Source organism: Tinamus guttatus, unplaced genomic scaffold (genome assembly GCF_059628265.1).
Source record: "Tinamus guttatus ecotype Peru unplaced genomic scaffold, ASM5962826v1 Tinamus_guttatus_pri_ptg000293l, whole genome shotgun sequence".
In the NCBI taxonomy this organism is placed as follows: domain Eukaryota; kingdom Metazoa; phylum Chordata; class Aves; order Tinamiformes; family Tinamidae; genus Tinamus; species Tinamus guttatus.
The window spans coordinates 1,305,988-1,333,301 of record NW_028288827.1 but is presented as its reverse complement, the minus strand read 5'-3'; the positions used below and the strand labels follow the sequence as shown (position 1 = coordinate 1,333,301).

The window sequence follows — 27,314 nt, the reverse complement described above, 5'->3', positions numbered from 1 at the left end:
TGATTTCCCGGCCGGGCTCCGGCTGCCAGCGCAGGGGCAGGCGACGATCCCGTTCCGGCTGTGCCATTCCCGGGACCCTCGGCCGCTCTCCCTTCCCTTCCCTTCCCCTTCCTCTGCTCCCTTCCCCTGCTGCTCCTTCCCTTTCCCTATCAGTTCCCGTGACTCTCGTGTGGGTTTTCCCACCCGGCCGGAGCACACGGAGAGCTCCAGTTTGTGTCCAACATTCCCAGTGGTCCTAATCGCTCCCTTTGGTTATTGCTTTTAAGCAGAGAAGAGCCACGCAGCTTCTGCACTGTGAATCTCCCGTTCCTGCACGCTACTATACAGACCACCTTAAAAAAGAACCAAAAAATCAATGCTTTTATATTTAGCAGCCGTTTTAAAAATGCATTTATTCTCTTTGGGAGGAGGGAGGATTCTGCAGGTATCGTTCTCACTGCATCACGTAAAGACAGGCACCTTCTGCGAGCACTTGGACGACACGGCAGAGAAAGCTATACAAACATATACAGCCATATGCTTCAATAAAACAGCATTTTAGGCGTTTTCTTTTACCGCGAGCATAAACATTTTCGCACTGTTAAATATTTCACAAAATCAGATATGTACCAAGAAGGAAACACAGTTACGGCAAATCTTACAGGGGAATATTCCTAGCTAGGAAACTCTTGCCATGGACCCGTTGGAATGGCTTTCCTTTTACAGGGCTTTTGGGGATTTCTCCTGGGGAATTGCGACGCTTGTCGCCTCGTCCCCAAGGGCTTGCACGCTCCCCTTGCACGCTCCCCTTGCACACCCACTTTGTGCACTCTCCTTGCACGATCCCCTTGCATGCTCCTTTGTGCACTCCCCTTGCATGCTCTCCTTGCACTTTGCACACCCACTTTGTGCACCCTCCTTGCACACCCACTCTGTGCACTCCCCTTGCACACCCACCTTGCACACCCTCTGTGCACTCCCCTTGCACGCTCCTTTGGGCACTCTCCTTGCACACCCACCTTGCACACCCACTCTGTGCACTCCCCTTGCATGCTCTCCTTGCACACCCACTCTGTGCACCCTCCTTGCACACCCACCTTGCACACCCACTCTGTGCACTCCCCTTGCACGCTCCTTTGGGCACTCTCCTTGCACACCCACCTTGCACACCCACTCTGTGCACTCCCCTTGCACGCTCCTTTGGGCACTCTCCTTGCACACCCACCTTGCACACCCACTCTGTGCACTCCCCTTGCACGCTCCCCTCCATCAGAGCAGCCAGGCGAGCGTGTCACAGTTGCACACGCAGCCCCTGCCTCCCCTGCAAGCTCCAGCACAAACGGGAGCGACTTACAGAAAAAAAAAAGTCTTTTTGGTTTTAATAAATATCCACATTTGCAGCCCAAAAAAAAAGAAAAGCCTTTGTGTATAAATACCCCATTCCCAGTCCGCTATTCCGTGCAGGGATTCTCCTGTCCTCTCCTCTGGCCAGCAGCAAGGGCGCCAGCCCCTCCGGATCACGCGGGAGCGGGAAGGTGCCTCTCCCGCCGGGCCACGGAGCGCGCACGGGATGGGGACGGGGATCCGGGATCCATCCCGTCGGGAAGCGGGAAGCGGGCCGGGAGCTACACCACGAAGCGGTGCTCGCGGCCGTCGTGCGCCATGAGGATGACGTTGCGGTTGGAGGTCCAGATGAGGCGCGCGAGGCGCAGCGCGCCGTGCGAGCCGGGCGACGCGGGCTGCACCGGCGGCACCTGGTACGTCTTGACGCAGCGCAGCTGCGGCGCCGAGTTGAGCATCCCGATGCTGCCCAGCAGCGACGTGTTCATCTGCGGGGACAGCGGCGGCCTTGGTGCTTTGGAAGCGCCCCCTCTGCTTTATTTGTGCCTCTAGTAATGCGGAATTTACTCCAAATTCCAGGGTAAAGTGTGGAATATTAATAAGATTATATTTAGGTGAGAAAGGCCCAGCAACGGCCGAGCTGCCGGCAATGTGGGCGCAGGGAAGGAGGGTCTCGGGTGTCCCTTTGCTCCTTTCCAAATCCCAATGTTCCCATCCAAGGCCCCCCTGGACACCCCCCTGTGTCCTGGGTGTCCCTGCTGGAGCAGGGGCCCAGACACGACCATCTCCAGAGGCCCCTTCCAGCCCGATCCCGGGAATTGGGGCTCTCCGAGCAGCTCCTGCCCACGCGGAACAGCAGCCGGGAGCGGAGCGCTCCGCGCTCCCACACTCCCATCCCACATTCCCAAGAGCAGCTCCCGGGATCCTGCGGGCCCCGCGGAGCCCGGGCGTAAATCACGGCACCGGGAGCGGGGGCACGCGAGCGCCGCTGACATTTCCACCATTTAAATCATCTTGAGTAATAACCCTTTTAAGATGACTAATGTTTCTGATTTTCCTGCATTAATAATGGTGCCAAATAGAACACAGAAGGGGAAAAATCACTAGTGCACGAGGTCACATTTTAGAACTAGGTGTGTGGGTGTATTTAACCCTTCATGTAAAAGCTAGTTGAACGTTTATACACCTGGAAGGAGTGTGGCAAAATCACCACTTCGATTCACGACTCGATGCAGACTGGTTTTTCCCCCCAGTTTTAAAAGATCTGTTAAAAAATCAAATCAAGAAGTCTGATTGCTTTCCAGATTTGCCCTGAGTATTTAAACTGATGGAAGAATGTTTTTGAGCTCTCGTTTACAGTTTCCGAGAGCTCGCTACAGAGTGAGGGATAATAACTTAATACTTTGGAATGGCACCTGGGCTGGGGATGAGGCCCGAGTCCAACCTGCCTCTGCGGAGCAGGGGGAGCTTCCCGGCTCCGTGTGTGGGGACCTACCTGTCCACGGGCACTAACGGGAGGAGCGGGGAGGTCCCCCGTCTGAGCGTGGCACGCGGCGCCGCGGGAAGCACAGGGAATTCCGGGCTGGGGACGAGCCGGGACACACGGAGCTCCAACAACGCAAGGAAAGGTCCCGGCTGCGGCTCCCTTACCTGCCAGAAGGAGAGGTGGCTGTCCTGGTTGCAGTACGTGGCCAGGTAGCGGCCGTCGGGCGCGAACGCCACCGCCGTGATGGGCCCCTTGTGGCCGTGGATGGTCTGCAAGAGGGGAGGAACGGAGAGGCTTCGTTACCAAGTGACAGCGCACGGGCCAGCACAGCTGCAACCGCGCACGGACTCACAAAAGCACTTTAAAAAGGTAGAAATAGGTCATTGCAGGCAGTAGAAATGAGCACGGCAGACCCGCGTGCGGCACCAAAGGGCCCCGGTTTGGGTTCCCAAGGGGCCTGTGACCATCCCCTGGGCTTTGAGCAGCAGCAAAGGGCCCCTTGGCCAGGCCTGGGCTGCCGAGGAGCCCCCAGGACGACACGCACCGACGCGGGGATGGATTCACTGCACGTCACGCGCACAGGGAGCCACCTCCACGAGGGCCGCAAACCCGGCCCTTAATACATCACGTCCTGCTTAGCGGGAGAGGCTGGAAGGGCAATTAATTAGAGGATCCAAGGTTCAGATCCATCAAACTCTTGAGCACTTAACAAGCCAGGAACCCTTGTCGAAAGAGCAGGTTTGGGTAAGCGGCGATGCGGGACCCTCCCGAGAGGGAGGGGGACCGGCCTCTGCAAACCCCTCGCTCCGTTAACATCACCGCTAGTGGGAGGAAAAAGCCATGAAAAATTCCAACCTGAACTAAACCGGACTGTGAATTAAGAGGCAACCGGGATCTTCGGGAAGAGAACATTCCCTTTTCCCACTTACTGCTAATAAACGGCATCTAGCGCCAGCAAACTGCGCTTTCATAGCGAGGGCTCAGCTCCCCCAGCTGCTTTCCCCAGCTGCGGCATTCCCAGCGTTTTCCCATTTCTCCCGCAGGGAGGGCAGCCCGGCTCCCCCCGGCGCAGCCGCTTCCCGCTGCGGGAGCAGCAGCTGGAGCAAAATCAATGCCACCGCGTTGGAAAAGCACACGGCGCCTTTCCAACTGCTTTTTTTAAAAAACACCTAGTTATTTCTGCCTCTTTAGGATTTCCATCCTCCCGCGTCCTCCGGCTCCTCAGCAGGGAAACGTCCCTGTGTTTCTCCCCTGCCGGATGGGCCGCTCGGGTCTTTATGTCTCCTAAATGACGGCAACGGCTGCGACCCCGCAGGCAGCCCCGGGCCCTGCATTAGCAGGACCCCTCTGAAGGAGAAGCCCAGTTTCACCTGCACGTTGATGATCTCCAGCCTCATGCAGAATCCCAGCACACGCAGCGGGCGTCCCGGGCGGCCGAGGAGCCCCGGGCACGCTGCGCCGCTTGCCAATTCGCTGCAGAACATCAATCACCTTTATCAAGCTGCAGCATCTCCTCTCAGCCCCTTATCGAGATGGAGCCTTATTCGAGCTGGACCGAAGCCCTATCTGTACATCGAAGCCGGCCGCAGCGGCAGAGTGAGTGAAGGGCTGCGAGATCATCAATAATCAGCGTCAAATCGTGGTCGACGGGTTGCAAGGATGGAAGGTTTTGCCGAGACCTCGACCCTGTTTTGCGTGGCTGGTGATGCTCAACCTCTGCGGCAGCCGATGCGGCCGGCCACAGGGTGCTAACTTTATTTTTGAACCGTTATTTGATTATTTTTTGCTGTTGATTATCCCGAGATTCCCAGGGCCGCTCTGAGCCAGCCTCTCCAGCAGTTTTCCTGCCGTTTCCCGTGCAGGATGCGGAGCTCCGGCAGCCCCTGGGGACAGGCTGGAGTCCCCACAGTGGAATTCCCGTGCAAGAACCCGGAGGAGAAACACACGGAAAACACGGCCGTGCCGACTGCTTGTGCTCCCAGGCAACCCCTTGCTGCTCGTATCAATAACTGACACCGGGTTCAATAAGTGATACTAATACTATACATTTTCTGGAAAAAGCCTATCGCATAAAAATGGTGATTTACGATTTGTGAAAAAAGGTGATTCTTGGCATCCATCCGTCTATGGCACTAATCTCAATTAACCCTTAATGAGAGCCACAAACGCAAAAGCAAACGGTCTCCCCTCCTATCCACCGACCGGTCCCGATGCACGTTCAAAAACGTGGACAATTCCCTGTGAATTGTAAAAAAAAGAAAGTGCCATGGACCTCGAGGCCCTCGTGCTTTCATAGCACAGATGTGTTCAGTAAATGCGAAACCATCTTTATGGCTTCAAAAAAAGATTTAGGCAATTTAGGATGGAAAGAGACCGGACACTCGTGGTGTGTCTGCGGCTGCCGTGGCATCAATCCGGGATGCCCCATCCAGGATGGGAGCCCGGGGTGCCGCATCCAGGATCGGAGCCCGGGGTGCCCCATCCAGGATGGGAACCCGGGGTGCCCCATCCTTCCCCGCTCCGCTCCGAGCGGAGCCGGCGGGATGGGAAGCGGCCCCGTGTCCGATAGATGGCGTTGCCCCCTCGCAATCCCACATTCCCTCCCTCACCAGGAACGACGAAGGCCGTGGCTGAGGCCACCGCCGCGTCCTCCCAAGCCTCTGCGGAGGCCCGTCCCGCTCTGCCCTCCGGGAGCGCTCGGAGCCTCCCTAGGAGGGCAGGGAGCGGATCCACCCGGACAGCCCGGTGTGGCCGAGCCGCACGGAGCAGCACAGCGCTCCACAGCGAGGAATTTAATGGGAAAAATGAGCAGGGGATGCGTCGCGGCGCGGACGTACCTGGCACTTCCCGGTGCGGATGTCGTAGAGGGCCACGGAGCCGTGGCGAGCGCCGACCGCGATGCGGTGGCTCCGCTCGTAGTAGCTGACCATGTAGAACCTGCGGGGACACGGAAGCCACTGCAATTAACGGCCGGGGTAATTAAGAGCAGGGCTGGAGCGCCGCCTTCCCCAGCAGCCGCCAGGCCACCCTTCCCATGATCTACTGCCCCTTCCCCTGACATTCCCAGCTCAGCGCCAGGTTTCCTGTATCCCCTTCTCTCTGCTCTGCTCACCCTCCAGTTAGCTCAGCTCTGTGGCACCCACCTATCTGGTTGGTGCTGTGAGTGAAGCTTTGGGCTCATTGCCTCCACTTTAGGCAATTTGGTATTTTTATCATTTATCATATCTATTATTTCCCCATGCAGACTGAGTTATCGGTTTATTTTCAGGGCTCAGGCCTTTTACACTGCGGAGCACCCATGAGGTACTGATTATAAAGGTCTTTGGACCTTATAAAGGTCTTCTTAAAGGAAGGCTCTTTGGCCTTCCAAATTTACAAGTGCCATGAGTTCATCAAGTTGCATTAAATTCATCAGATTTTAGCACTTTGCTGTAAGTAAAGTCTATTATTTGGATTCCTAAACAGAGGAAACAGTGCAAGAAAAGGGAAGTTGACTGTTCAGCCAAGCTGTGTCTCTGTTTCACCTCTTGGAGCACTGACTGCTCCCTGGAAAAAGCCAGGCTAAATAGCTGCTATTTTATATCCAGGTAGCTTTTGTGAAAGGATATCTAGAAGGCTTTATATCAGTATGTGCTAACCAGATGCATACTGAGCAAGCAGATCCCACTGGGAACACGCCGATGTAGCTGCTGAATCTGGAAAACGCTCAAGTCAAACGGAATGACGCTGCCCTCGAGAGCATCATAGCACGGTGGGGTTTTTTTTAAGCATCAAAAATATTTCCCATTCATTGGATTCTCTCAACACTTTGTTAAGAAATGAGGCCCATGCAAGCAGAGCGGCTTCATCACAGCATCCGCCCGGGCAATGCGGTACAGCAGAAAGAGCATTAGGATGTTAAAGAATTAGTAATAGGATTATGTCAAGGTATTTGCACTTGGAATCCCTCCAGAGATTCAGTGCTTTGCTAAAATCTTAAGAAAATTTCCACCCGGCTCAATGATCGGCGCGGTGGGGTGCTGCATCATTTTTACAATGGCTATAACTATGTAGAAGAGGAAATACTGTTAGCAATTTAACCAAGTTTTAAGACAACGTAGCACCATAAAGGTACTAGTGAAATAGGGAGATTTTTTACATTAATTCTCACTTGCCCTCGCACTTAAATTTAAGTTAAGCCTTTTAAAGTATCAAGAAGCGGGAAGATTACCTCTATCAGTATCTTATCTTCCAGCAGGATAATAGTTCTTTTCTTGAGGCTATTCAATATTTTAATAGCTTATTAAGTTAAAACGTAACACTCGACAGATGAGTATGTTAATTTATTGGTTGTACCGGTTTAACAGTATAACCGGGATATTGATAACAGGCTAAGGACAGTGCAAACGTCCCTGTTTTATAAATCACGTTTTATTATTTAAAAGCTCCCCGTGAAGGTGTGCGGAGCTGCCATGGGGGACGGGAGCAGTCAGACCCTCCGGACACGGCCTGATGTCCCCCTGCCTGCCGAGTTTTTAAATACCAGGGCCTCAAAGAGCTGTGAGGTGACATAGAGCTTTTCTGATGCGTATCTCTGTTAGATGAGGCTGGCATTGGAAGCCCTGTGAAGGTTCACGTGTGCTAAGAGCACTCTGCACGTTTGGTGTTTTAATATCAAGGATCAGGGCAGCAGCTCTGTGCCTGCAGGAGGGCTCACCTGCAGATGGCTGGGAAGCACTCCTGAAGCCCCTTCTTCTTCACCAGAGATCCTTCCAGGCAGTACATGATGATGTCCATAACCTTGGGAACAAGAGCTCAAGTCACTCAGTGCAGCACACTGGGGATTTCACAGCGCACGTTCCAGACAGGTGAAAAGGGAGGATTGCTGTGCCTGGATGCAGCTTGGAGATCTCCGTTTAAAACATGACTGGGATAAGGAAGAACCTGGCTTGCGTGTAATGGGTTTTGCAGTGCCACCACCCCAGGGCCCGAGCAAGCACCCAGAGCACCAGGAAACAGCCATAAAACAACAAACTGCTCCTCTCTCACATGCCGCACCTCCACGAGCAGGTCCACCACGTCGGTGGGCATCTTCTCGATGAGGATCTCGATGACGCGCAGGATCTCGCCCTTGGCCCGCGCCAGGGTGCTCGTGTGGATGTTCTGCTGGGACTGCGTGTTGGCCGCCAGCGCCGTGTGCCTGTGCACCTGCAGGAGGCCGAGAAACCAGCCCAAGGGCTTCCATTTAAACAGCAACCACTCAGAATTACAAATTTGAGAACTGTATCATTTAGAAACACTGAAACCCCTTATGGCCAATCTGGAAGTTTTAATTTGGTTCACACAGCATCGCAAAACAACTGCTTTTTAAGACATAAGCTGAACATAAACTGTGACTTTAGGAGAATCTGTACCGGGCTTTGCTTTGCTGGGAGACCAATGGGTTATTTCCCCCCAGGTTGTTGCTAGCAATCACTACATTGGATATTTAAATTCTCTACAGATGATGCTTATCCTTCGTGCAGTATTTACACAAGGGTTTGATGACTTCGAATACTTCTTAGTTGTGTAAAACTAAGGATGAAGGGAAACAAACGCCTGGGTCTTCATCCTTTACATAACTTCTGCGTATTTCTATGGATTTCCACAGGCAGCAATGGACACTTTTTGGCCTCATGCTGCAGCCCACCCGTCCCTTAGGCTGGCAGAAGGCCCAGCCTGGAGGCCGAGGATGCCTTAGGGCACGGCCGTCCTGCTGCTCCCGTGCAGCTCCCCAGCTTGAGCGGGCACCCCGGAACGCTGGGAATGCCAGGAGCAGCCCCGGGAATGCCAGGAGCAGTGCCGGGAATGCCAGGAGCAGCCCCCGTTCCTCCTCAGGGCGGGAGGAAGGGTGTCCGCGCGCGTCCCCGTGCCCGAGCGCGCGAGCGGCACCCACCTCCTTGGCGATGGTGGTGATGAAGGCGGGCGGGCGCGCCGTGGCGATGAGCGAGAGCGCGTGGCGCGCCGAGCGCGCCGAGTCGGCCGCCGGGCTCAGCGGCAGCCCCGTGGTGATGCTGCCGGGGAGGAGAGCGGCGTGAGACACACGGAGCCAGGATGGGGAGGAGAGCGGCGTGAGACACGCGGGGTCACGACGGCGCCCGCGCGGCTGCCACGGCACCCCTGCCCACCCCTGTGCACCCCGCAACACCCTGAGCACCCCTGTGCACCCCTGAGCACCCTCCAACACCCTGAGCACCCCTGTGCACCCTGTGCATCCCTGCAGACCCTGAGCACCCTGCAACACCCTGAGCAACCCTGCACACCTTGCGCACCCCTGAACATCCCTGCACACCCCTGTGCACCCTGAGCATCACTGTGTACCCTCCAACACCCTGAGCAATCCTGTGCACCCCACAACACCCTGCGCACCCTGAGCACCTCTGCACACCCTGCAACACCCTGAGCAGCCCTGTGCACCCTGAGCAGCCCTGTGCACCCCTATGCAATCCTGCACACCCCAGAACATCCCTGCACACCTCTGCACACTCCTGCACACCCCTGCGCTCCCCTGCACAGGCAGCGCTGCCCGCTGAGCACAAGGGCTCCGAGGCCCAAGGCAATCTCTGTCCCCCAGGGCTGGGGAAGCTACGTGTGAACAAACTGCAGCTTTTCCTTCCAGTAACCGTGTCACTTCAGTGCACGTTCACAGCCCGAGCTAGCTTTTATTCCTGGGAAAGATTAAACCTGCAGCGTTGGCCAGCACCGGTGTGATTCCGGGCGGTTAATGATCTACCCCCTTTATTAATCCTACATTACTTTGCACTTAGATAGCAACTAGTACTCTTAGAAGGTGCAAACTTAGTGAAGATTCCTGAGTAACTGGGGACCTGCCTGAAGGATGCCTGGCCAAAAGGCTTCTTGAAAGCAGAGTTTATGATTTGAGTGTCTCGTAGCGAGCCTAGTCTCAAAAAGAAAAAAGATGGGGGAGATGGAACGTTTTTAAAAATAAAATCTATTCAGATAGAGATTTAGAATAAACTTGCGACAAGATGATCAATTTAGAGCAAACAACAACACGGAGGGCCCTGCTGCAGAGCCCCGTGCTGCGCGGGGCTGCCGGCTCCATTAATCAGATTAATGGGGTGAGCAGGGCCCGTTCGGGCGAGTGCCGGGGCCCAAATTGAAATTTATTGCATTTGGGCCTTGGATAACAAAGTCCGTGGATCCTCGGCAGGAATCCGGCCGTGTCCTGCAGGACTCCCCAACCTGCCGGGAATGCCGGCTGCTCCGGGCACCCGGATCGGCCCCGGCAGCCCTTGGCTGGATCCCACGCCGTGGCAGCTTCCCAGGATACTTCCCATTCTGTCCTAACGCTACTTCTATGTTCTCTGCCCTGCCACTAACGTTATCCTTGGAAAAATAACTACACTACTTGTGAAAGATTAAAGTGTTCATAGAGTCATAGACTGCTTAAGGTTGGAAGGGACCTCTAGAGGTCAAACTGTTTTTTTCTTAAGCTTCACAGCTCTGATCTTGTAAATTTTCATTTCTTAGCCCTGTAACAGTGGAAAGGCTGATGGCCCTGGGAGTAGAGGAAGGTAATAATTTCCTGTGATTTAACAAACATCCAAGTGGGGCTGGTGCAACAGTGGCATTATGTGCAGATAAATTCAAAGAACTGGTTCTTACTTCACTCATTTAACACCAGACTATCATACTGAGTGAAATCACTTGTTTTTCTTTTAGAAACAGCTTTTGCTCAATGTCTATGGCTCCTCCAGGATCAGCACCCCGGGGACACCTCCTTGGGGAGCTGCTCCTTGAGGACCAGCACCCCACGGACACCTCCTTGGGGAGCTGCTCCTCCAGGACCAGCACCCCGGGGACACCTCCTTGGGGAGCTGCTCCTCCAGGACCAGCACCCCGGGGACACCTCCTTGGGGAGCTGCTCCTCCATGATCAGCACCCACGGACACCTCCTTGGGGAGCTGCTCCTCCAGGATCAGCACCCCGGGGACACCTCCTTGGGGAGCTGCTCCTTGAGGACCAGCACCCCGGGGACACCTACTTGGGGAGCTGCTCCTTGAGGACCAGCACCCCGGGGACACCTACTTGGGGAGCTGCTCCTCCAGGATCAGCACCCCGGGGACACCTCCTTGGGGAGCTGCTCCTTGAGGACCAGCACCCCGGGGACACCTCCTTGGGGAGCTGCTCCTCCAGGACCAGCACCCCGGGGACACCTCCTTGGGGAGCTGCTCCTCCAGGACCAGCACCCCGGGGACACCTCCTTGGGGAGCTGCTCCTCCAGGACCAGCACCCCGGGGACACCTCCTTGGGGAGCTGCTCCTCCAGGATCAGCACCCCGGGGACACCTCCTTGGGGAGCTGCTCCTCCAGGACCAGCACCCACATGCACCTACTTGGCGAGCTGCTTCTCGGCGTCGGCGCAGAGCTCCAGCAGCCCCATGAGCACGGCCGACACGTCCATGTAGGGCTCCCACACGGTGAAGCCGCGGCCCACGAGGTCGATGGCGGTGCGGCGGATGGTGCTGTGCGCCGGCAGGCGCGCGCTGGGCGGCTGCAGCAGCAGGAACGTCAGCGCCTTGCCTGCGGGGACAGCGGCGAGGACAGCCGTCACTTACCTCTTACTGCTGGCACTTACCTCTTACTGCTTGCATTAACGCTCGCTCGGCTTTCAGTATTGATTTCCATAGGCTTGGCTTTAGGTTTAAGCCGTCCTAGCTGAGCTGCTGCCCAGAATCATTAAGCAGCCGCCTGTCACGGAGCGGCCCCCGTGTTTCCAGCGTTGGTTTCCTCTCGCAGACACGAGGGGTGGCCCTGCCCTTCCCAGGGATCCCTCCCGGCATTCCCGCTTGGGAAACGGAGCTGCGGGCAAAGGCGGCCCAAGCAGAAGCGCTGCCGCCGCCGCCGCGCGTTTCTCAGCCTGGACATCTTTGTTTAAGCTTTGATTCGGCTTAAATGAACGAATTAATATTGACAAAAACATCAACTAAGCTAATGAGTTGTTAGTTAAGGCAATAAACATGTCACATTAGAGTCGGCGCAGCAAAGAGGCAATTAGCCCCGGAGAAGCTCCACGGGCCGGAGCTGCCGGCCGCTCCGAGCCCGGGATGCACCGGGATGCACCGGGAAGGGCTCTGCCGCAGCCGGCCGCGGCTCCGGCTGTGCCCCGCGCTGGCTGCTCCTCCTCACAGCGCTGATACGTGCTCCCAAACTGCTAAATCAGGGATTTATTGCTGGAAACCCTCCTGATCCAACACCATGCTCTCAGGAACGTCATCTGACCTAGGCAGGTTTTAACGACTCACCTGGGCTATCTGCCATCATCAAGAAACTAAAACCCAGGGTGCGACGGGACCGCCCCGGGCTCGGATAGGGCCACCCCAAGCTGCAATTCCTCTATTCCCATTAACGAAGACGCGACCCGAACACCAACGTGCTGCTGTTTTCCACGCACGCACCCGCCTGCGCCGCTGGAATGTCTCTTCCTGCTGATTCTCAAGAGCTTGAAACATGTGACATGTTAGGGGCACCATTATCCCCTTTTTGCAGAGAGATTTGAAAAAAAATATATATTTTTTCCAGGAAAATCAATAGCATGGGCATGAACGGGACACCGAAACCCTGATCCCATTTGCCACGAGATCAAGCTCCAGCTAAATAAAAGTGACAGGCACCAAGAATACAACTGAGCTTGCTTTGCCTCCTCTCCCTGTTTACAGGGAGAAACAGAAGGGAACAGTCCTAGCTTGGACTCATTTTTCACTCTTCCCCTTCCCCGTGTCTGCAGTATGCATTTTTCTACAGGAAGTTAAATCAGATCAAATCAAATCACCACTTTTTCTGGATGACTCTTTCCCTCGCCCCGATTTGACATGTAAGTGCGTGAAATGCCAAGAGAAAGAGAAATACAAATTTGGATGCGTGGGTTCAAAACCCTGGCACCCCTCCCTATTTCTAGCGCCCTGAGTTTTTATCGCATCCCTTGTCTCATTCCTAAGGCCGGAGCAAGCCCAAGGATTTCAGCATTTCAGCTGTGCAGAGGGCTGACAGCGCAGGCTTAGTTCCCGAAGCACAGAAAGGATCTACCCATGAGCTCCGTGAACACGGAGGAGGAGGAAAATAAAAGGCAGCCTTTTCGGGGGGTTTCCCAGGAATGCGGCTTGCTTCCCAAGCGGAATTGTGCCATCCGCCCCGCGCTCCCAGGGACACAGTTCTGCTTAGACACAGAACAAAACTCATCAAACCTCTCATTATGGAGCTGACTGTCTGCACGTGGCATTGGAAAAACGAGTTGGAGTAAAAAAAAAAGGTCAAGAAAAAAAATATTAGCATCAGTTTTGTGCCTTTTCTGAACAGAACTCTAAGTAAGCTGATATTCCAGTGAATATTGTCACTCACAGATGAATATGGGCACTGTAAGCACCAAGCATAAGTGCAGAGAGAAGCAGAGCTGGCAGCGCTCGCACAGGGCTCTGCTCTCCGACACGGATCATTCCTTGGCGGTTCCTTATGGCACTGCTGAAACGGGCGTTCAAAATTCCCTCTCTCGCCCCTGTTCTCCGCACGGAGATTCCTGACGAACAGGCTTGTACGGAAACACGGCTCAGAGGGAAAACTGCACCACGAGCAACGCGAGCGAGCGCGGGGCTGCTTACAGGTGTGCCTGGCCAGGGAATAGTTGGATCCGCCGCTCGTGAGGCCGAAGCCCTCGGGAATCTGGCTGGAGCTGCGCGGCCGCGTGGGCAGCTTGGGCGGCTCGATCTCGGCGCCGAACTCGGCGCCGATGACGCCCAGCAGGACGATGGCCGTCGCCTGCTTCCGCCGCTCCTCGTACGACGGGGGGATCTTCTTGAGCTGCGGGAGAGCCGCCAGGCAGCCTGAGGGAAAAACGGGAAACGTGAGCGAAACGCAAGCAGGGCTGGTTGTTCACATTGCTAATAAGCAAGCCCTTTTTTTTTAAACAAGATGGATATCTTAAACAACTTATTGCATTACATACGAGCACACGCCAACTGAACTGTTTTTTTGCACACTCTGATGCCATCCCTGTCCCCGTGTCCCTCGCCGTGGCCATGGGGGCTCTGCCGGCCCCGGGGCAGGTCCGTGTGTTCCATTTACCTCCTCCTTGTCGTTTTTCTTGGAGAAGATCAGCACGCTGCAGTCTTTGCAGATAAAGCAGACGTGCTGGAAGCCCAAATAAACAGCTGCAGGCAGGAAGCGGCGTCGGGGAGCGCGCAAAGTGACTAAGCATATTTGGAAAGCACTTAAACCCGGGTAAAACATCCCCGAAGTTTAAATTGTTTAAGAGGCTGTCGGCCATCGATTGCTTCCTCGTGGCTGCGAGGGCAGGGGAAACTTCACAGTTTGAGGCACTTTACTAAATAACCCTGAAGATCCCATTAATTGGCTTTGCACAGTTCTTGGCTGAAATTAATTTTAGCCTAGCTCACAATAAAAGGATTAAAAGACAAACTCAGTTCTCCGGGTTTAACTGGAACAGGAATCAATGGGGCTGCATAAGTCGCCCCACCAGGTACCGTAAATCTGTGGAGAGCAGGAATCCCGACAGGCAGGGGCAGCATTCCCAACCCCGGGAATGCTCGTCCCGACGGATACGCGGACGGATCACACACGTGTGCGGATGCGGGACCAGAAATGGGTGGGAAAAAGCACCAAAGCACAAGGACCTAAACGAGTCACAGGATTTAAGGGGAACGGAGGAGCGAAACTGCATGAATGAGGGAGAGATCCAGAGCCTGCATCCGAACGTGGGGCCTCTGGGATACAGGAAAACGGATCCACCCCAGCGCTCTCCGTTTGCATCCCGGCTCCAATTCCACAGAGCTGTCTGGAGACTGAAGCCATCCCCCTGCTTTTGCAGATTTCTGGATTTTAAAACCACGTGCAGAAAAACCAAGTAAACATTTCAGTGCTCCTGGAAGCTTGCAAAGCAGGAATACCCGCAATAAAATCAGAAGTGAGGATACTCTGCAGCAACAACAACAAACAAAGTGCTGGTGTGCGGACGGCGGCGGAGCGATGATCCCGCACGGACGCGCCGCTCCGGCAGCGCCGACCATTCCTGCAGCAGCAGCTCCCTCCTCCGGCTCAGCACGGAGCAGCCCCGGCAACGGCTGCGTTATTCCCAACAGGGAAAAGTTGGGAACTAATTGCCCTGGAAAATCCAGCCTGGGACGCCAGAGAGCAGCGGACCCTTGCTGAGAAGGGCAGGGGAGGTGACACAGGAGGGTCCAGCCGTGCCAAACAACTACGGGGCAGCAGCTGGACAGGGAAGAAGAAACCATTGCAGCAGCTTGCTAGGAATCAAAGGAGCCACTGCACACAGGGACCCTCAGCTGCTGCGGCGTAAATCGAGGACTTGGTATCCTAGACGTGGAGGAAAAGCACTTGATAATCCCTCAGAGAAGGCAGGTGAGAGCTGGCCGTTCCACTGCCCGTGATCGTGCTCTTCACCAAACCAGTATCTGCTTCTTTTGGGGTCAAAAGCCCCTGTCACCACATCGGGAAGAGCGAGGATATTAAGAGACATGAGAGAGGTATTAGAGAGGATTTAGGGACACGAGATTCCTTCCGAGATGAGTGGAAGGGGATTGTGCTGCAGAGATAAGGAGGTTTTACACGCAGGGAGCCACGTGCCCAAGGAAGCGGCGGCTCCGCTCGGGATAAGGGCCACGACACCTTCCAGGACGGTCACTGCTGTCTCTCTAGCAGCCAACCCCCTAGAACAAGGCTGTAAGGACACGAGGAAGAGGCTCCAGAAACACCTACGTGAAACCTACACCGTGTTTTCCCAAAACAACCAGCTCGGCTGTTCCACCCCGGCAGACACCCCTACTTTAGCTGTGCAATCTCTTCATGCCATTCACTCTAATGGTAGCTACACCTTAACAACAGCTTCTCGTGCATGGCCTTGGGTTTGGTTGTGCATTCTCAGACCTAAAAGGGAGTGTTGAAGTAACACGGCAAATCCTGTTCTGCTTTGGTTGCAGCACTGAGAAGTGAAACCTAAATAGAATGGGAAGAAACCAAGGAAATGAGGAGTCTCAATAAAGCTTAAAAAAAACTGCATTTTAGTACTCTTTAAAAATAATTTGTCTTTTTAAAACCACACTTGTGGCTTTCCTCATACTCGTGAGGAAATTATTCTCAATAATCATTTAGGAAGATTCTCACGCTCAATAGCAAAATCTTTAAATGGGTTAAGAAAGCAGCGCCCTGAAGTGTTTCTGCCTGATGTCAGCGAGAAGAGATGGGGAGCAGAAAAGGCCGTAAATGTTTTTTTTCCTCAGGAAAACAGAACTGTCGTTTTCCAGTTAATCCAGCCCAGTTCCAACCAATTCCTCGCCCTCAGGTCAGGAGATTTATGACCACAAAGGGGAAGGAATGCTGAGCCAAAGCTGCACAAGCAAAATATTCTTCTGGTTTTGAAGATGGAAACCAATTTCCTAAACAGCTCCTGCTTAGGTGCTTTTAAATGCTATTTAAATGCTATAAGAATTACTGAAGTATTTGCCCGAAACTGGCTTCGGTGTTTTTCAGCCAGCTAAGCTAAAATCCTTTAATCTCTCAAAGGACTGATGTGATCCTTTTAAAAAAATTATTTGGATAAATGAAAGCGAATCTCAGGTTTAACTGAAAACAAATCCTGTTGAGCACTGCACAAAGCATTACTGCATGCAGTCAGTCAGGAAATACGAGGTTTAAAAGTACTGCTGGAGAAAGAAGCTGCACCATGATTTAGACCTCACCTTGTCACGTTGAAGATAGCTCAATTAAAACCTGTTTTTTTTGGGGGGTATTCCAGATTTTAGCTATCGAACAGCTTTCTGAAAACCTCAAAACTCAGGAGTCCAGCACATAGCAAAGGATGCGAATAATTTGGAGCCTAGTCCAATCAGAACTGGCAGCTGCGGGCAGAGCGCGGTGCCACGAGAGCAAAGCGGTGTCACTCCGGATCCGCGCTCCGCTTTCCCGGCCACGTACCTGCGGCGATGTCGTCGTCCGGCAGCTCGTGCTCGTCCTCCTGCGCCTTGGCCTCGGCTCCGGCCGCGTCGGGGCTGCCGCTGGGGCCCTGCAGCGCGTCCGCGGGCACGCCGGCTGCACGGGGAGCACCAAAGGGAGGGAAACACACTCGATCTGCGGTTAATCCCACTAACAGGCCAAGGGAAGGAATGTGTGTTCCCAAAGGGAAGGGCTTTCTTGTGTAACTCAGCAAGAACGCCCAAGAAATAGGTTTGAGAAATGAAAAGGACATTAGAAAACAAAACAAAAGCACTACGGTATCCTGAAAACAAGCAAATCTACTGCAAAATTAAGATGTATTAGAACCTTGCAGCACTAGCATAATTTACTCCCTTCTGTAGCAACTACTTGTTCATTTAATGCGCTAAAACCCTGCAGTGCAAAATTGAGCTGCTGCTTTGCACTCTTTTAACTCAAACCTTCCAAGAGTGAGAGCAACCCCATGTATAACTAGCCGACCCTTTGGGTCCAGTGAAACGGTCCGTGCTCAGTGAGAACTGCTTGAATCCATGCTAGTTTAATTAAAGCCTGCTTGATTGAGTAAAACTTGAAGAAAACTGAGAGATGGATGCATCTACCTGAAATATATTACTAAAAACGACAACAAAACCACTGTCACAGACTGCTCTCATCTACCACTGCAGGTTCACTTGGTCTGTTCACTCTTGATGCAACCAGGTATCTTCAATGCGCAAAAACATGATCAGTAACTGCATATCGGATTTGGAGAAGAAAAATAAAATATTATATTGCATATCCCTGACTAGTGCTGCAAGATATAGGTACATACATATACTTGTGTGTAATAGTTAAAATTACACAAGAATTTTTGCTCTGAGTCATGTTAAAATTGGTTAAAGCCAATTTTGCCCATGACCCGCTTGCTTCAAACATGGCAAATCGCTTCAAAATCTAAGTGCTTTTCAAAGCTTTCAGGATAAGCATTAAAATATATATGTATATATATATTTTTTTCCCTGTATCATTCCATCTTCAGTGGGGACATTAATGGACAGCATTTTACTGAAGAGGACAGGACTGTATTAAAGATCACTGCAGTTCGACTCGCACTGACGCTCCGTTCACCTCAATGCTTCAAGTTGCATTTTAAAATTCGACTTCTTTAAACCCCACCCTTCAGCTAACAAAAGGGAAAACAGCTGACGGTGAGAATATACAGAACAGCTATTAAGGAAGAGAGTACTTTAGAGCTAAATTCAAATATTGTTGCAGAAATGTATAGTCTGAAATGGCCAAAGCAAGGGCGACCCTCTCGGCCTTCCTGCTGTGGGGCAGCAAGGAGGGGAGCTGCGGAAGGGCCCCGGAGCTGCGGAAGGGCCCCGGAGCATCCCGGAGCACCCCGGGCAGGCGAGGGAGCACTCACGGGAGATGAGGCTGTCCATGTAGTGCGGCAGGTAGGGCGCCCACGCGTCGATGGTCTCCTTGCGGCCCGCCTGCTCGATGCGCCGCAGCTCGGCCAGCAGCAGCGCCTGCGCCGCCTCGCGCACCTGCGGGGCCAACGCGGCATCCAGGGCTCCGTCGGGAACGTCCCGGATGCCGGAACGCGCCGGGAAGGCTCCCCGGGCTCCCGGCTCACCTCCAGGCAGCGGTCCTGCCAGCGGCGCGCCAGCATCTCCAGCAGCGGCGGGCGGAACTTGTCGAGGCCCAGCAGGTCCGGCAGCATGACGCAGTGCATGGCGGCCAGCTGGCTCCAGCCTGCGGAGACAGCGCCCCGGGATCGTCGGGAATGCCCGCCGGGAGCGTCGCAACCCCCCGCACACCCGAGCTGCGCGCTTGGATGTGGAGGGTGCAGGCCCAGGAACGGGCTCAACTCGCTCACTACATATAAAAAGGGTCCCTAATCCCAGCCACGATCCTTCTGCTGTTAAAGGGATAAGCCACGGCCCTCGGTTCCAAATTACTTTAGGTGACCTGTTCCAACAGTGATTAACACTACTTAGCGTCACCTGTGATGTACTCCTTGCAAGTGTGAGATAATCCAGTCACAGAAACCCAATATATGAATTAGCAATAGAGAAACTGTATAAAATTTTTAAGATCAATTTCAAAAGTTATGCAAGAGCACCCAAGCACATTTACTCGCTGTCCTTATCTCTCCACGGAAATCTTCCTTCAGGTATAATCGAACCATAACCCTGAAATACTAGGCATTTAGGACAGAAAAGCATACCGAGTCCAATCAACATGGCTTTTTAAATTCTTGTAATGTATTCTAGACAAAAATAAGTATGTTTTATTATTATCCTCACATATCCTGACATTATTAGGTCACCTAATAGCTCAAGCTTTGTGTTTTCCCTACGGGAAATGACGGAGATCATTTGTTGTTACAGTAAGAGCAAATAGATTCTAAAATAGCATCTCCAAAGCAGTATTGGAGAGCTGGCAAAGCCCCCCGTGCACCTTTCACCACCAACTGGGGCCTCTGCTTCTCCCAAAGAAAAACACCCACGTACATTAAATCAAAGTCATGCCACAACAATGAGAGAGGACATCAGTTGAAAGTAAGGGACACATAGAGAGAAAATGAGGAAAGAATACCTTCATTTACTAAGAAACAGGTATGTAAAGGAGGAGCAGGGTCAGAGGCAGAGTGCCCAGCTTCAGCGCTAGAGGAAACAGCAGGAGCGACTTGCAGAAGAAACAAGAAGAAAGAAAGAGAAAGAAAAAAAGGAAAGTGAGGAGAGCAGCTTCTGAAAAACAGATTAGTATTACTGAAGAATGAGAAACAAAACTGAGGAAACTATGATAATATTAAAGAAAAAAAATCTCGGATTCACAGAGTGCAAAGTGAGAGGCAGACGTGCAACTGCAGATAAACACGAGATACTGACGTAAACGGGTGCATGGCAAGAGGCCAAAGCACCTGTGAACAAACACTACCAGTGTGTTTTAAGGAGTGTGGATTCATTTTGCAACGCTTCGCTATGAATACAAAAATACAGGTCCCGCTACTTATGTACTTTGCCCACATCTACCAGATTTTAAGTTTCTGCTATTTGTTAACCCAGAACTAAACGCCCAGCTTATTTCTCTTGCTCTAAAATGGCACTAAACATACTGACTGCTTGTTTTGGTGTCATTCTGTTTAAACTTCCTGCATCCCTGTAATTAGCAAACCCATTTCAAAGAAAAGGACATGGTTTTCATTCTGGTAAGTATAATCCAAATGGAACTATAGGGAAACATAAATCTGATCTGGGAGAAATACCTTTTTTAAAAGAAAAAAGAAAAAAAAATGAATTTGTCATGTAAACACGATTTCTGGGAAATCTTGATCTTTCAAACACTTCTTTTCCAAAATAAAAAGTAAATGGTTGTAAAAAACAAACAAGCAAAGACACCTTTTGCCCAAGGAGCCAGCAGCCCTTGCTGGTTTCTCGGGGCACGTTTGAGGTTTTGTTATCCCAGCAGGGAACACTGCAGCATTCCCGCACCACGAGCGATCCCGGGAAGCGGCACCCCAGCATCCCGACCTCCCTTCCCTGTCCAACAATTCCTTTGCTCCTCAGCTTTGTGCTCGAGTGAAAAATGGGTGTTCATTTGGCCCATATAAGAGCAGCGACCTGACTCGGAGCCGCTCCGGCCTCGTCTTCCCGGGAGAGCCAGTACTTCCCATAGGAAACTCGTGCCTGACCTTGGGCACATCCTTCTACATCACGTACTGTTTCATATCTGCACACCTAATCGTTGTGCTTATGAAAAGATGTAAGCTAGAAAAGACTATTAAACTATCTGCTACTGGCATCTCTCATAATTGCAATTAATGAGTAGCAGTAGCAGAAGGAGCGTTCAAATAAACATTTGCCTTCATGCTGTGTATGTATTACTTACATATATATATCTTTAAACTTTAGCTTCGAGGTACAGTGCCATTTCTGTAAAGGGGCAGCCTGTGCACCACTCCAAATGTGTGAGTGCCACCTGATTGCCAAGAGCAGACTGCTTGGGAGCACTTAAACATGCAAACATCAACATCAGCAGCAGCACCTTGGACAGATTTTTAAGAGTCTTAATCATTAAAATTTTTGCCTAGAATATTACACTATCTTTTCCTCCCACGTAGATACTAGCACTATTTTTTGTTCATCACTCAATAGTAAGTTGACGCCTTCAGTGACAAGCTTGTATCAAATTGTTTTACAGAAGGTGATTTTTTTACCTTGCTTGATTTGTCCTTGAGCTGCATGACTTGATATTGAAGGAGGGGCCTTCACTTTTGTCATCTCAGGAGTGCCTGGCCTAGGAGGCCTAAACACAAAGTGTGTGAGAAGGGGGAGAGGAGAAAGGGTGGAGGAAGAGGAAAAAAATAAAGGTTATTTGCTGAAGATGCAGTAACTAAACAAACTTTGAAAAGCAGCCCTGCAAGAAAAAGCAGTCTGACTTCACAAGGTAGAAGTCACCTGCAATTCCTAGGTGAGTTTATTTTTTGCTGCAACGTCATGTTTATCTATATATTTTCATTAATTCATAATTTGACCTCATAATTATAAAACCCTCTGAAAACAATAAGCATTAAAAATAAAGAATAAAATGGCTTCTCAGCCTTATCAGGGCAAATTATGCTAACCCAACGTTATATTAACTTGCATAATTGCCTTAAATTAAACTATCTTGGCATGAAAAATGATATACTGAAGAAAAAAGCAATCCCTTCTGTTTATCTAGGCGCCAAAGGATATCACAGCTATTTAATACCTCAAGCCCAAGTGAAAAACCAAATAAATTAAAAACTGTGTTAAAATATCGCCTCTGAGAGAAAGTTAGGGCAAGCTGAACAAAACGAGCGCTTTCCATACCTGGTTGGGCCCTTCTTCATGTGGTCCCCGATGAACGTCGCGTTGGTCATGCTCATGAGCGTGTTGGCCAGCGAGATGATGGACAGGAGATGCTGGGTGGTGACGGCGCGGGACACCCCGTACGTCCCCTTGCCCAGGCCCTCGGCGGTGGGCGCCCTTCCGCAGGGCTGCTTCCCCATGGCCTGGTTGTAGCCCGGGAGCATGAGGGACATGTGGCCGCCCCGGGACAGCAGGCCGAAGGACACGGAGCAGTGCGGCCGCAGCATCCCCAGGCGCTCGAGGCAGAGCTCGTCCAGGACGGCGTTGAGGCCCCACGCGTGCAGGCAGGACATGAAGAGCTTCGCCGTGTCCATGGTCAGGTTGTATTCCAGCAGGGTGAGCGGCTTGGACTTGCTGGAGCGGTACTCGGGGTCGCCGTCCTCCCTCCGCTGCCTCATGGATTCCTCATCCTCATCCTCATCATCGAGGAGGTGTTCTTTTATGTTCTCTTTGATGGTCTCCTTGACCTGCTGGAAGAGGACGGCCGCTCGCTTGCCGGCCAGGAAGGAGCCGCCCTTGTCGGAGCTGCCGGCTGCTTTCTGCAGGTTCTCCGGGGAAACGAGGGCCGCGCTGGGCCGGGAGGCCTCCTCCGTCAGCAGCTGGATGATGAGCGCTTCCACGTCGAAGAAGAGCACGTGGATATCCGGATCCGTCAGGTTGGTCTTGATAGCCTGCACCATCAGGGAGTTATGGGAATACTTAGGCAGATTCCCCTGCAATAAAATAAACAAAACTTTCAGTGGAATCGCTCAACGCTTTCCACAAAGCTAACTCGCATCCTGAGGACGCCCCGAGCGCTCGCGCAGCTGCAATAGCGGGTATGGCATTTTTACAGCATTCTGCTTGGATAACACAACGTGGACTGAGGACTGGCTGGATGGCAGAGCAGAGGGTGGCCATAAACGAGGCCAAGTCCACCTGGAGGCCAGTGCTGTCCCCAGAACGAGGTGCACACCTTCACCTTCTAGCCCTTTTCTTGCATTTCTGAGGAAGCTGCAGTTAGTTCACAAAGCTACATAAACCACCAAGGGTCTAGCAAATACCCCAGCTCTGATCCCTTTTTCCCATGGTCAGCCTGTGAATGAAGAAATTATGCTTATTTAACAGCTTCGTCATGAGAAGCAAACGTTAGGAACTAGAACAGAAATAATTGTCAGTGAATAATAACTACTAATGTTCTACAACGCACTGACCTCCTTACGCACTCCATATTTATTGCAAACGCAGCTACTATTTCCTCAGCATGTAGAGTGGGTACCTTTGGATACCATAATCTCTGGTAATGGTCCCAGTGGTGACATTAGAAGCAACAACGTCACAAAAACACCCTCGCTCCTAATCACCCCTGCTCCCTGTTGCTCTTTTTGCCCCTTGTGTGCCGGGAGCCGCGGCGTTACCCTGAGCAGAGCTCAGGCACCTGCACCTACCGCGTCAGGGAAGGCGGCTCCGCACTCGGCAGCGATCCTAGAGGGTGCAGTGGGGAACGGTCTCCCTGCATCCTCCCCGAGAAGGTGCCCCGTGGTGCCCAAAGGAGCCCTGGTACCGCTGGACGCGGATCTCTGCCCACCTCTGCTGCCCACAGTGCTGTAGGCGCCCGCAGCTCACCTTGTCGGAGGCCTCGGGCGCCAGCAGGTTGGTGGCCAGGGTCTGCAGCTTCTGGTGGGCCACGTTCTTGAGCGCGGCCAGGCTGCGGCGCGTCATGGCCTGCTTCAGGTTGACGGCCGCGTGGCTCAGCGCGTCCACGGCGGCCGGCACCGCCTCGTCGCACGCGCTCAGGATCTCCACGGCCGTGATGCCCATCACGCACCGGTCCAGCGCCCCTGCGGAGAGGCCACGTGGGGAAAAGGGCCCGAGGCGCCGGGGGATCCGCCGCAAAGCGCCCGAGGCGCCGGGGGATCCGCCGCAAAGCGCCCGAGGCGCCAGGATGGCCCCAGCGCCCCGGCCTGCGCCAGCGGCTGCTTTAGGACCTGCGCTCCTAAGGGGAACCCCTACACTGCTCATTGCCACGAAGGATGCAAAGAAAAAAGCAAATTATAAAACACACACACCATGGTGCTCCACCGAGCACGCAGCAATGGCTGCAGTCGCTTGACGCTTCGAGGGAAAACTACTTCCAAATCATTTGGAATTCCTTTTCCCACCCAGCTACCTCAGACGATATCACACATTTGTTAGTTTGTTTCCTCGACTCAGCTGAGCACTGAGAAGGTAGTTAGTTACCTCCAGGAAATATTTTGATGCATTATTTCTTGCCTGCTCCCTTTCAACTATGACAAACAGAATCTTCTACAGCATAGCTATTATTATTTTGTGCCATGTTTAGCACCTGTTCTCAGTTTGCTGAAGTCTTCTAAACTACTCAAAAACTAAAATTCTAACCATTCCTTAAAAAAAAAAAAAAAAAAAAAAAAGGAAACAAGTTGTTTCTGCAAGTGTAGAAATTCTTGTAGATTGAAGCTGCTGCATTTCTGCACTAAGCTTGAAGGGAATTATGCAAACACTAACCCATTTAGAGGACATTATGTGCTGTCAGTGCCTGCAACTCAACTGCTAGAGATAGACAGGATATTGTGTCTGGAAAGACAGCAAGGCAGACTTTTCCAAAACTAAATCAATTCTTTCCAAGACTGGAATATGCATTTAACAAATGCTTGCACAATCTACACAATTGAGGAATATTTGGAGAGCTAATTTTTAAACACAAACATGTGAAAACAATTAACTCACCTCCCAGAGACGCAACTCCCAGAACTACTACCAAATGTATATATGTATATCTACATAGATTTCTTTTTTAAAGCAGTCTCTCTGCATTGAACCTTACCAGTATCCATTTGCCAGACGTAGACGGAGCCATCCGAGCAGCCCACCACCAGGTAGTCGTCCGAGGGCCTCCACTTGATCACCTGGATGGGGAAGAGGTGGCGGGAGGCCAGCATGATGCACTTCTTCTCCCGCAGGCTCAGGAGCCCCACGGAGTGGTCGCTGGCCACGGAGCAGACGCAGTGCTGCACTCTGGCCTTCAGGAAAACCAAACAGCGCACAGGAGTGAGCCTGGGCGTAACACCGTGCGTTTACACTTAACAAAATCCTTAAATAAATACACAAAATATTCTGCAGGCTCTTCGGGTGATAAACCACCCGTTTTACGAGCAGACCTCAAGCCTACAACAAAACCCCTTCCGACTTCACCCACCGAAGTCCTCCTGACCAGGAGACACCCTGCCCGCCCGGCCCTGCCAAGAGGGAAAATTCAACACAACCAACAACGTTCCTGCACGTTTACCAAGGCAGCCCCATGCTGACACCTTTCTTTGACCATTAAGGACATCCTGTAATTTTCCCATAAGGAAAATAAAATCGCCCCTCACCTGCTTTTCAAATATTTAAAATTCAAAGGGAAAATACCTATGAAAGGTTCAAAGCAGTCAAAAAATAATAAAACAAATTATTTGAAAAGCAGATTCAGCCAACTGGTAAAGCAGTTCGCCTTCAAATAAAACACAGCCTATCTGCACCCAATCCTTTCACTTATGTTTAATTTTTCATGTGACAGACAGGAATGTTGACTTATGTTTCTTAGCAAAACAAAAAGAGAAGATTTTGGGTTTATCATACAGAATATGTGCTGCCCTGCATGCACAGTTAAACACTGCTGCAGGTAAGTTAATCCAAAGAATCACTCACATAGTTTATTGGTTTTTAAACTATTGTTTTAAATTTTATATATTGATTTTTTTCCTTTTTGTTTTTTTGGAGCTTATCATTAGGCTAATAGTCAGATAAGCTTTTATACAAAATCTTCCATCTTAGCTTACTTCACCATGCTAATTCTCAAGTATTTTTAAAGCTGGGATCCAGGCAGGAATAGAGCACAGCAGACCTAAGCAATGCAAAAATAAAGCAAATGGGAGCAAGAAAAGAAAGCAGTAAGAAAATGAGGATAACTAAATAGAAAAATGTTGTTCAAAGAACAGAAGACAAAGGGAAATAAAGGGCAAAAAAAACAGTTATGGAAGAAAGGGAAACCAGGATTGTCTTTTAAACAAATTAATGGCAATTGGTCTGCATAACTGTTCCTATTCTTGCAAATTTTGTAAAATAAAATTGCATTTGAGAACTGTGTGCAGATTGCTGCGTGATGGAGGCTTCCTGCCGCATCCCCGGGGCCCTTGGGGTGAAGCTTTTCCACTATTTTTAATCCTACTTTTAAATACAAACATAAATGAGGTTAGCAGAGCGACTGAACTGTTTTTAAACATCTGCAATGTTACACTTTGGCTCAACTCTAAATCTCGAGTGTGTCCCGTTACATTCACATTCTTGAGAAGGATTCAAACTTACGCTACAGTTTTCTGGTGGAACTAGAAGCTGTGTAATTTCTCCACCATGCACACAGAAGATATGTTTCATCTCTCCAGAAAATATATCCCATATGATGACTGAGAAATCCACACCACCTGAGATCAAATACCTTTGATCATAACGAGCAGAAACCTGGTGAGGATACAGTAAACATGTAATTTTGTTGCGATGGCCTCGGAGGGTCCGGTGAGGTGGCCAACCTGGGAGATTTGGGAGGGAGAAGGGTTGAAAGGAAAGAGAGAGAAAAGAAAAAACAGGAATTAGAAGGGATTCTAATACAGAATACTAAGCAGCAGCCTGCTCTTGACTGTTATCTACGTCTGAATGATGAAGTTAAACTGTCTCCTTTCTGAGATGATGCTTTCTAGCAGGCACACCCGTCAAACACACGGTACCTACAGACACTGCTGTATTTTTAGAAGGTTAAGAGTGGCCAGCAGTGAACTGAAGAATATCAACATTCAGGCAATTGAGCCTTACAGAAAAATTCACCGTTGCTCAACATTACATGAAGTAAAACAATTTATCCACCTAATAGAAAAATATGTAAATATTTTTTTTATTTACCTGCATATGTCGACACACAAGGCAAAAAAACAAGATCTCAAAAATATTAGGCTAAAAGGATGTGGAAGTAGCGTGTGCAGCAGCAGACTGGTGTATAACTCGCATGATGCACACAAATTAACTCTCTTTCAAATGTGCCCAGGGCAGCTCGGAGAGCACACGCAGGCTGTCCCCACTGTCACCTGGCTGCTACACCTCCAAGAATGCAGCAGAAACCCCCAAGTCTTTTCAGAGAGGGGACATCCTAAAAAGCTGGCGGCAGCCGGCTGCACTTAGCGCTGAGGTGTCTCACTCCCCAGAGGAACACGGGGCTCGTGAGGAACACGGATGTGGGATTTCTCCGGGTGCAGAACACGGATGTGGGATTTCTCCAGGTGCAGAACACGGATGGGATGTGGGATTTCTCCAGGCGCTCCCCCCGTGCACGCACCTCTCCGGAGCATGTGCTCGCCCTGCAGCAGCTGCACGATGGCCGTCTGCGTGGCCGGCACGATGACGATGCTGCCGTCCTCGCGGCCGCACACCAGGCGCCCGTGCGCCGGGATGTACACGCTGGCCGTCACCTTGAGCGGCTCCGGCGCGGTGGGGACCACGCTCAGCTGGTCGATGATGCCCGCGGGGTGAGGGCTCAGCTTGTTGAAAGCTTCCTGGAGGGATATGGAGGTTGTTGCTTGCAGTCCTGTTGGAGGAAAG

The 27,314-nt window shown here is 51.7% G+C and overlaps 1 protein-coding gene across 2 annotated transcripts in view; it reads right to left on the bottom strand.

The window, feature by feature from the left end:
• Window positions 1-1,604: 1,604 nt before the first annotated feature.
• The window catches only part of WDR7 (WD repeat domain 7), a 31,171-nt gene continuing 5,461 nt past the window's right edge, over window positions 1,605-27,314 (bottom strand). Inside the window, exons 10-27 of one of the 2 annotated variants that reach the window (XM_088527874.1) lie at window positions 27,052-27,300; window positions 26,034-26,254; window positions 24,514-24,709; window positions 23,295-23,509; window positions 21,651-22,402; window positions 21,014-21,102; window positions 19,393-19,482; window positions 18,428-18,546; window positions 18,215-18,338; window positions 16,792-16,905; window positions 13,443-13,664; window positions 11,184-11,370; window positions 8,721-8,838; window positions 7,844-7,993; window positions 7,503-7,585; window positions 5,644-5,743; window positions 2,971-3,075; window positions 1,605-1,808 (exon numbers count right to left, since the gene is read on the bottom strand). In XM_088527874.1, the coding sequence (XP_088384000.1) occupies window positions 1,605-1,808; window positions 2,971-3,075; window positions 5,644-5,743; window positions 7,503-7,585; window positions 7,844-7,993; window positions 8,721-8,838; window positions 11,184-11,370; window positions 13,443-13,664; window positions 16,792-16,905; window positions 18,215-18,338; window positions 18,428-18,546; window positions 19,393-19,482; window positions 21,014-21,102; window positions 21,651-22,402; window positions 23,295-23,509; window positions 24,514-24,709; window positions 26,034-26,254; window positions 27,052-27,300 (3,338 nt within the window). The remainder of the gene's footprint in view (window positions 1,809-2,970; window positions 3,076-5,643; window positions 5,744-7,502; window positions 7,586-7,843; window positions 7,994-8,720; window positions 8,839-11,183; window positions 11,371-13,442; window positions 13,665-16,791; window positions 16,906-18,214; window positions 18,339-18,427; window positions 18,547-19,392; window positions 19,483-21,013; window positions 21,103-21,650; window positions 22,403-23,294; window positions 23,510-24,513; window positions 24,710-26,033; window positions 26,255-27,051; window positions 27,301-27,314) is intronic. The other variant, XM_088527875.1, reaches the window with a different exon arrangement.